The following is a 10,491-nucleotide window of genomic DNA, read 5'->3' on the forward strand; positions in this document are numbered from 1 at the left end:
AAATTGATTAAAAACACGATGTCATGGAGACATTTAAAATTAAATTAGTGTCGTTACTTTTAAACTTGTTTAAAAAGACTTTGAATCACCAACTTGTATTTTATAAAATTGAGGGATTAGAATAAATGGTTTCACTGGTTTCCTTATTCACTTTAATTGCAGTAATAAATTACCACAAACTTGTAGGCTTGAACCACAGACATTTATTGCCTTATATAGTTCTCTGTTGGTCAGAAGGCTGAGATGGGTTTCACTAGGCTAAAGTCCTGTCAGCTGGGGTACATTCATTTCTGGAAGGTCTGGGCAGAGATTTCCCTTTTCTGAAGTTGAGAAAGTTTCTCTACTTTGAAGGAGCCAGTGAGATTAGTTTGAACCCACCTGGATAGTCCAGGATAATTTCTCTCTTTCACGGTCTTTAACCCTAGTCACATTTGCAGAGTCCTTTTTGCTATCCCAGAAACATTTAATATGAGTTATTAAGAGTTTTTAATAATCTTGATCAGTAGCCAATTCATTAAAACTTTGGGGGTGGTTTGGCCTTAATTAACAGTTAACTGTTGAAATCTATTATTTAGACATTTCTTCTGAGTATCTTGAATTCTATATATAGGTTAAATTTAAGGAAGACTTTCTTTGCTGTGACACTGGGTTAGATAAATAGTAGACTAGATTTCTAAGGTTACTTGAATAGGAATTTTTGAGAGAATCTTCAAAATTAAGTATTCTTGATTTGCCCTGAATTTTGGTAATGTTTTCAGGTAGGGTATAGGTTTGTAAATAAATTCAGAAGTTCTTAAACATTCCAAAGGTTTTTTTCACTCTTCAAGGAAAGATAAATTGCCTTCATTGCAACTTCTATGTTAATAAAGTGCTTTTTGTCATTTGGAGAAATAAATGTTAGGGGAGATAAAGTCCCTTTCCTGAGATTGTATTTCCCAACAAAGAATTGAGAGTGAATAATAGAAACTTGATGTATTCAAGTTGACATTTTATTCCCTGCACCTTAATACTTAAAACTTTTTATGTCTGAAGAGCTCTTGTTTGCATTTTTTCTCAAATGATTGTGGAGCTTAAATATAGGGAACTTCAAGGTGTTTCATGAAATCACTCTTGTCTGAGAGTTTAGCAAATGAACTTCAAAATAATGCAGTAGATTTTTTGCTTGGAAAATTGTTACACACTTTGCTAGGCATTTGAGGACTTATAAGATGGAGTACTACCCTGTATCGTAGACGAATTTTGAAGTAATTCCCAAGGGGAGGAAAATAACACAGCACAGTCTATGATAGATACGGGGTGATTTTAGGATAACAAAAAATGGGGAGAGATCTGTTTTTAATTAGGGTGGTCTGAAGTTAGAAATTGAACTAGGCTGTGAAGGAGATGTATTTGGTCATATATAAGGGAAAGAGGAAGCAGCATCCCAGAACCAGTAAGTGGAAATGAGTATGATAGTGATTGAGTCATATGTATCTGACACTTTAATTACAGCAATTATTAAATATTGATACTGTAGGTCTCTGATGAAATCTTTGTAGTATTTAAATAAAGTTTTGAAAGGTCACCATTGCAATAGTTGTGGTGTTAGAAATGGTGCCACTATGCCTGGCTAATTTGTATTTTTAGTAGAGAGAGGGTTTCACCATGTTGGCCAGTCTGGTCTCAAACTCCTGACCTGGTGATCTGCCTGTCTTGGCTTCACAAAGTGCTGGGATTACAGGTGTGAGCCATTAATGGCAAAAAGTAAAAGTAATTACTTTTAATGACCAAAACCACAATTTAAGATACTTGCCAGTAAAATATGCTATTATTTTATATACGACCTACTGGAAAAAATACTTCCAGCTTATAATATAGATGCCCTCAATTATAAGAAACATGTCTTATAACTGTTTCATACTTTTATTTCATACATGTTAGAGATGTTAATGTATGAAATAAAAGTCTACCCTAGAATCAGTGAAATAATGGTGAAGTACACTATACAGTTAAACTATTCATTTTTCTAAATATGATTACTGTCAAATATTGAATAGAAGTTACTTTTATTGTACTAATAATTTAGGTTACTAAAACTCAAATGAGAATTATTTGACTAAATACAGTACATTTTAATATTGATAGGTGATGTTCTTGTATATTTTCTTTCTTTCCTTTTTCTCCTCCTCTTCTTTTTTTTTACCTTTTTGGTGCCAAAATCCATGAATTAATGTTCTGTATATTTTATGTAATTTTTCTGTTGACTCTATTTCTGTACATCAGTTTTTTTTTTTTTAACTTCCATGACTTTATATTTTCTGGATATTATCCCCTTTTGCTGATGGGATGGTTACACTTTTAAATATATTATGTAGCAACCCATCTTAGACTGCAGTGAGGGATTCTGGTTTTGAAGAAGTAAGCAGTCTTCTACACATCAGTTTTTAATTTATATTAATAGATAGCATAATATTAATAGTATATTTGGTGATTCCTTAGTAAGTTTTTGATTGATTTTAACTTTCATGGAGCTTTCTTTGAAGCAGCCAAACATTATTGCTTATTTAAACAATAATTTGTAGGAAATAATTTTGAACATTTTAAAGCCTCTTTTTACAGAAATCTAATTGGCATATGTTCTTCTCTTTTTCAAGGTACAAATTCTGAGCTGTCTAACCCCTCTGAAACAGAATCTGAGCGTAAAGATGAGCTGAGTGACTGGTCATTGGCAGGAGAAGATGATCGAGACAGTCGACATCAGCGTGACAGCAGGAGACGCCCAGGAGGACGAGGCAGAAGTGTTTCAGGGGGTCGAGGTCGTGGTGGACCACGTGGTGGCAAATCCTCCATCAGTTCTGGTAGTCTTTTATATACTCTGTCAGCATCCATTCTGTGTAAACAGTATAACTTTACAAAAGTTAATTCATCTCCCAGGGCCATGCATTTTTTGAAGTTTCTCTTTCTATTCACTGTCTTCGAGAAAGTAGTGGACCACATAGGAATATCAGGAAAAGCCCTTGTAGAGTGTTTCAGTGAAGGTTTACTTAGAATATTCTGGTCAGAACTTTAGTTGGCTGCTTTTCTTTATGAGAGTCAGATGTTTATCTCTTCAGGTTTTGGAGGCTTATTTGATTAGAAATTTCTTGTTTTCCCTAGAATTTTTCAGTTAAGTATTTTTGTTCATGAGACAGACCCAGAGATTTCTAACGTACAGAGAAATCTCAATACTTTTCTATACTTAATATTGAAAACTAAGTGGAGAGTGTCCTTAGATATACTATATAGTACTTTGGGAACCGGGAAAAATTGTGAAATTAAGTTTTTTAATCATTTGAGGAATTGAGCTGTACTGAGGAGTGTTTGGATGACTAAAGATTTGAGTGTATAAGCAACATTTTACTCGATTACTTCTGTCTTTTAAAATTCTTTTATGGTTTACGTTAAGTTGTAGGAATTTCCAGAATATTCTTGGTTAGCATAATGGGCTAGGCGGAGAATTGCCAGGGATACATAGACGTTATTAAGGATATAACTTCAGCATATCATTATGGTATGCCACTTTAAGAACCTCACACTTTTCTTAATGTTCTACTCGTGAAAACTTATGTAGTATTTTCAATAGTACAGAAAGTATTTGTATGTACATGAGATATAGATGCCAACTGTTGACAAATTACAAAAACTGGAACCAGATTTTCTCTGTTTTCACAGTACTATTCTTTGACCCCTAAATTTAGTTTACAGGCTTTCAGGGAAATAGTTTTTATATTTTAGTACACTGTACACTGTTACCAAGGTGTTTAAAATTATGGTATACTGAATTGCAAAATAAATGTACTTGACCTAGTGTTTATGATTAATGGATAAACTTAGTGTCTTTTGCAAAGATGCTTAGCTTGCTAGCTGTTACCAAAGGAATCTTAGGAAAAATCGGAATTAGGTGAATTTCTCCTATAAATTTGATTGTTGGAAGCAATAAATGCACATAGGTAAGATGGGTATTTTTCTTACAAATTACACCTTATAGTTTTTCTTTTTCCACCTTCTCCTCTCCTTCACACATTATTTCTAAAAATAGAGTGCTAGTCAACATTCATTTCAACATTTTCCTTTCATAACCAGTTACAAGTTCAACCTAATTGGCTTTTTTATTTAAACTTGTTTTGATTGCTTCAGTTCATAGTTACAGATTTCTTACATGTCATGGAGTGCATGTATTATTTGGAAATAGTCCATCAGCATCAGCACAACAAAGCTGCAGTCATTTTGAACTCAGTTAAGGGGACGAAAGCTCTTGTAATGATTTTTAACAGCTGAATATTTATTTCTTTTCATTTCTGCTTTTCTAGCCTCTGGGCAGGATTACCTTGAAATGTGAATGTCAAAATTAGCATTTAATACACTATTTTCTAATGAATATTTAAAAAAAAAAAAACAAGGCACAAGAAATGTTAGCAAGCCAAGATGTCTGCTCACTTTCTGCTTTAATTTTTTCATCACCATCCAAAGTTTTATCATATTTAATTATCTTTGCTATTTTCCAGGTAAAATAATGATATTGAAAAGATTTTGTTTGAAGACAGTGCATTTTTATTGGGGGAGATTGAAGTTTATCATTAATTGATATATTTCAGTATAGATCAAACATTCATAATTGCAGCCCTCTTAAACGAATATTTCTTGCCTCTGACATGAATATAGTGCTCAAAGATCCAGACAGCAATCCATACAGCTTACTTGATAATACAGAATCAGATCAGACTGCAGACACTGATGCCAGCGAGTCTCATCACAGTACTAACCGTCGTAGGCGGTCTCGTAGACGAAGGACTGATGAAGATGCTGTTCTGATGGATGGAATGACTGAATCTGATACAGCCTCAGTTAATGAAAATGGGCTAGGTATGTAAGCACTTAGGGAAAAGATACACACACACACACACACACACAGACGTATAAAACTACTATTGTTAGTGTATGAAGCTTTTTTCAAAGAAAGTATGCAGTTCACAAATTGACTTCTTAGTGTTTACTTTGAACAAGGTAGATAGCTTTTTTGTCTGTCTTAAATGTTTAGTTCTGATATTTGTTAGAGCCAAATTATTTGAAACTTGAAGGGTTAAAGTACCCTTTGATGCCATTAAATCAATACAGATATTCAAACTGCAGGGTACTTAGTGCTTTTATTGTCCCCAAACTAAAATCAGGCTTTCATCATGCCTCTTTTAAAATAATTATAAATGACACTGCTAAAGGTGTATGTATGTATATATATATATTATATATATATATCAGGAGTAGGCATTAATTTTCAAGGGCTAAAATGTCATTAACTTCAGTATAAACCACACTGTACCAGAGAGGAAAATGGTGTCCCCGAATGATGGCAGTTTAAGTCTGAGAGTTTGTTTTACTGTGAGTTAAAACCCTCTTAATTTCCAGATGATAATTCCATTTCTAATCCATTTGGAATGCTGAAAGCTACAAAAATGTATTTCCTGTCAGTAAACATTTATTGTTTTACTTTTGGTGTTTAATTAAAAGTTTCTTTCCCCTTCTTTAAATCTTTGAAAGAAAGAAGGTTTTTTGTTTGTTTTTTTTTGTTTGTTTTTGTCAGAATAGTTCATGGTAAACTTTGCAATTACAGATGATAGTGAAAAAAAACCCCAGCGACGCAATCGTAGCCGCAGGCGTCGCTTCAGGGGTCAGGCAGAAGATAGACAGCCAGGTAACTTGAGTGGACCTGTTGACAACATCAGGTCACAAGCATGAAAAAAATGTCATATGCCTGCTTTCTAAATATATTATACTTACATGTACACGTGTGCATATAAATTCAAAATTTGCATTGCATAAGTTTTTTTATTCAACTAATAAGACTACTACTAAGAAAATGCATTCTTCCTTCACAGCGTAAGTGTTAGTAACTTGTCTAATTGAACTAATGTTGTCTCAATTGTTTACATGGAAAGACTGTTGAGAAGACCATTTTGTTCACTTGGCATTTTCTTCACACTTGAGATGAGGCCTGCCATCCCAGGGGCTATGTTGTAATTGTGATTGAGATTGATTGGCAAAACTGGGCAGCTTTTGCATGGTGCCTGCTTCCTATATCTGAATTCAGCACCTCATTTTTGTGGGAGTTGTAATACCCACAAATTAAAAAAAAAAGTATAAAAGAGAAAAATACTTGAAAGTGTCTTTCACCTAATAAGAGGAATGCATGTTATGTTTTTGTTTGTTTACTGTAGTGTGATGCCTTTTACACCTACTAACTATTCACATTAATAGTACTTACTTAGTTTTAGAATGTTTATTTGATGTAGTCATTAATTTTTAACTTTAAAGAAACTTGTTTGCTATGTCTATTATTTTGAACATAATTCCATTTCCTGTGTATAGAGAATCACATGTATATTCACAGTGAAGAAATTGTGTGCACCAGAAATAAACCCCTTTCAAACAAATCCATTTTTGCATTCTTTACAAAACCAGTTCTTTCATGTGTTTTCCCCAAATAAAAATGTAAATTCTGGCTTCTTTACTATTTTAAATTTAGTGGTTGTAGAGACATTTGGTAAAACTGTTTAAGGAAATTAGTTCCCATCCCTGAAAGTTCATGTTTTAAAGATAGTTGGAAATTTTTAGAGCAATTAAATATTGTCAGAAGTTAAAAGTGTCCAGAAAAAATAAGTTTTCCTTTTCCTTCTATCCTCTCCTTTAATGTTGAGAATATATTTAAGCCTGGGCTTGGTACCTCATACCTGTGATCCCCGCACTTTGGGAGGCCAAGCTAGGAGGATTGCTTGAGCCCAGGAATTTGAGACCAGCTTGGGCAGCGTAGTGGGATCCTGTCTAAAATATAAAAACTAGCTGGGTGTGGTAGTGCACACCTGTTGCACCAGCTACTCTGGAGGCTGAAGTGGGAGAATCACTTTAACCTGGGAGGTGGAGGCTGTGGTGAATAGTGATTGTGCCACAGCATCCAGCCTGGATGACAGAGTGAGACCCAGTCTCTAAAAAAAGAAATGTTTTAGATGAAGAGATCATTTCATTGTTTGAAGATGACACAGCAGTGAATACGTTATCAGGCCCTACTTTATAAACAAGAAAATTCAGGATACCAGTATGGGCTTAACATAGGATATATTACATTTATTAACTAGATGTATGGTGGTTTATTACCAAGTCAACAGGCATAAAAGAAGTAACAGTGGGGTTTGTTGGAGAAGAGGCAAAAATTTCTGTATGGTATTAATTGCAACTTGAGTGGTTTGGAGGTTTCAACAATTTGACAGTGAAGTGTGTTCCATGCTGCATCTATTCCTGTTTTGCTTCTGCTTGGGATTACTAGTTTTGCTTTTAAAACTCCTTGCACTCCCTAGCTTGCCCCTTCTCCCAAAAGACGGGGTGGGTGAAACAAGCACAAAATTGTTACTCTTTGTCCTAGCAGCAGTTGTAGGGGCAGCCTCCATCCAAAGTTAACGTCAACATTCTCTTTTAAACATTCACTTAATTTGATCTCATCTGCTCAAAATATCTTGTTGCTCTTAGTGTAAATTAAGCAGTGAATATTCTTTTCCACGCTTAGAATGTGACAGTATACACCTGTGTCCAGTTGATTAACTTGGATCCTTTAGAGGAAGTTCAAGAGTCCAAGTCATTATATACAATTGCTGTATTTTTTCTAGATACTATTTATTAATCTGTATTGGACTTGTAAGGGGCTTATATTATAAGCACTGGCTATAAACAGGTTTTTATTTGAATTAACAGGTTTCTCTTGGCTTCATTTTATTTGGGTAGGGGATAGTCCAGCTAATTGCTTGTTAATTTAGTTGATAACTAAAATACATTATTCTGTCTCGGTACACAGTGGATGAATGGTTCTAGGAATTGTTTAAACGTGTTAGGTTGGTAAGTTTTTGCACCTACCCGAAAATGGCAAAAACCACAATTACTTTGGCACCAACCTGATTTAGCAGCAGGGTTTCCAATTAGATGAGTTTTCCTATGTGTCACTGAGGGCTGAACTTGGAAACAGTGCATTTGTTACGCTGTTCCCCACACTGGCTAGAATTGTTCTTGTAATGGGTTTGCTACCATGTATGTAGACATAATAAAGTGGATTATGACAGCTCTGCTCCCGGTATTATAAACTCTTTAATGTAGTTAATATGCATATTAGCAATAAATTTAAATAAAAAGCTTTAAGATGAGCGTACTGAGTTTCTTCCAGTTTGGGAGGAAAGTCAGTTTTCAGATTTGAAACATCTTTAGTGGTTTTCTGGTTAAATGATGTATTTAAGTTCTGAAATAGGTTGTTTCTTTGTGATTTTAACAGATTGATTTAATAGTTCTAGAAAGTTATTGGATCTTAAAAAGTGTTTGCATGTTAATTCATAATTAGGAAACATGAATTGTAAATACTATCCAGCTTTTTATTATGCCAGAATGATTTAGTTGTTTTCATAGAATTTATACTTTATGGACCAATTCTCCCCATATGTAGTGACTTTAAATAAATAATTTTAAATTTACCTGAGTTTTTATTCTTTACATAATTAACTTCCTCCCGTAATTTAAAAGATAAACTGCTCTTATATATCAGCGATTTTCTAAAACAGTTTGTGATAGAAAATAAAGGGTGGATCTTTCTTAAAAACAGTGAAATCTAAGTTTTAATTCTTTGTTTTTGAGACAGAGTTTCGGTCTTGTTACCCAGGCTGGAGTGCAGTGTGGCAGATCTTGGCCCACTGCAACCTCTGCCTCCCGGGTTCAAGTGATTCTCTTGTCTCAGCCTCCCAAGTAGCTTGAATTAACAGGCATGTGCCACCATGCCCGGCTAATTTTGCATTGTTAGAGACCAGGTTTCAACATGTTGGTCAGGCTGGTCTCAAACTCCTGACCTCAGGACCATCCTGGCCTCCCAAAGTGCTGGATTTATAGGTGTGAGCCACCACACCCAGCCCTAAGTTTCAATTCTTGAAGAGAAAGTGCTGAGGTATAAAATGGCAGTCCACATACTGTAGAACATAGGTCATTTGTTGAAGTTTGGTTAACAGTAGGGTGTTGGCTTGAGTTTAGTCTTTTTCCTAATCCATTACTGCCATTTCTTTGCACACATTTCAGACAGTCCCTACCAAGACTGGCAGTGGGGGCGTGGAAGGGGTGTCATTGATTACACTCTGAACCTTTTCCTACTCTGATCAATGTCCAGATCTTTAGGGTGGTGGTCTGTCAGCTTCAGTTTGCTTGTAGTTTGTTATTTTAATCACACAGAATTGTTTCTAGTGTGAAACGTTAAAACAGAACCATAGAGTAAACCACACTTGGATATCTTAATTGTGCTTGAAAAAACCAGACTTTTTGTATCTGATGAAATTTATCCATGATTTACACCAAATTTGCCTCATTTACCCCCACTGATAATTGCCAACACTGGGCTTAGAACACTGCATCTGTACTTCTTTTGCTGGTTGTGGGTTTTTCTACAAACTTTGTTCCGCAACCTTAGGTCTAACCAGAAACAAATAGCTGGATTCTTGGGAAAGAGGACTTTAATCTAGACTTCCTCAATCTCAAGTTGAAATTTTCTTCAGCCCAAAAGCCAAGGCAGATTTTTCAAGCTTGGTTTTTGGTTGGAGGTGATACCCAGCTTAAGAAAATTTTGACACTGGGTGACCCACCACTAGTTTAATAGTGAAATTACTCTTTAGCCATCAACTTTAGAAATATTTTTTCAACACCTGTAATTTTTTTCTCATCTTTAACAGTCACAGTTGCAGATTATATTTCTAGAGCTGAGTCTCAGAGCAGACAAAGAAACCTCCCAAAGGAAACTTTGGCTAAAAACAAGAAAGAAATGGTAAGGAGAATTTAACCTGTAGGTTTTTAAATTTTTGGTATGGTTTAGCTTTATTTATTTTTTTTTTTTACTACTATTACTGTGTGATCACTTGTTTCCACAAGTAGACAATACTATTTTAGTTAAAGACTCTTGAATTTGTTCTTGGCCCCACGTAACTAAAGATATGCATGCTAGAGCCTGAAATACTTTTTAGGTAGAACTTCAAATAGCGTTTATAAAATTCAGTCTGCCCAAAGATACTGGGCATACAGACTATTGCTTAATTCAGGAGCAATAGGCTATATATATATGTCTTCTCATTGATGGATATAGACCTTTTAAATTTTAGTTCTTTTAAATGCTTTAAGGTATTTGATATGTAAATGTGATTTTTCAAAAAAAGGTGAGTATTTATTTAGTAATAACTGTTCATGTGATTTACACGGTGAGCTTTCCAGTGTTTTAAAATTAGGTACAGTTTTTATTAGTGCACGTTTTGTGTGGTTTGGGCACTGCTAAGAGATACAAAGTTGAAAGACCCATAGAGTGGAATACTTTGCTATTTGTTTTGAATTTTAAAGACGTTTTAATACTTTGATCCATTTTGGCGTATGAAACTGAAAGTTTTAATTAGCTAATTAATGTTTATGTAGCTGTTTTCC

At 34.6% G+C, this 10,491-nt stretch overlaps 1 protein-coding gene across 11 annotated transcripts in view; it reads left to right on the forward strand.

Annotated features, from left to right (window-relative positions):
• The window catches only part of FXR1 (FMR1 autosomal homolog 1), an 819,632-nt gene that overhangs the window by 54,178 nt on the left and 754,963 nt on the right, over positions 1 to 10,491 (forward strand). For all 11 annotated transcript variants that reach the window (XM_078350221.1, XM_078350223.1, XM_078350227.1 and 8 more), the window contains 4 exons: positions 2,634 to 2,837; positions 4,681 to 4,881; positions 5,627 to 5,707; positions 9,756 to 9,847. In XM_078350221.1, coding sequence (XP_078206347.1) covers positions 2,634 to 2,837; positions 4,681 to 4,881; positions 5,627 to 5,707; positions 9,756 to 9,847 — 578 coding nt within the window. The remainder of the gene's footprint in view (positions 1 to 2,633; positions 2,838 to 4,680; positions 4,882 to 5,626; positions 5,708 to 9,755; positions 9,848 to 10,491) is intronic.

The sequence above is a fragment of the Callithrix jacchus genome, chromosome 15, assembly GCF_049354715.1.
Source record: "Callithrix jacchus isolate 240 chromosome 15, calJac240_pri, whole genome shotgun sequence".
In the NCBI taxonomy this organism is placed as follows: Eukaryota; Metazoa; Chordata; class Mammalia; order Primates; family Cebidae; genus Callithrix; species Callithrix jacchus.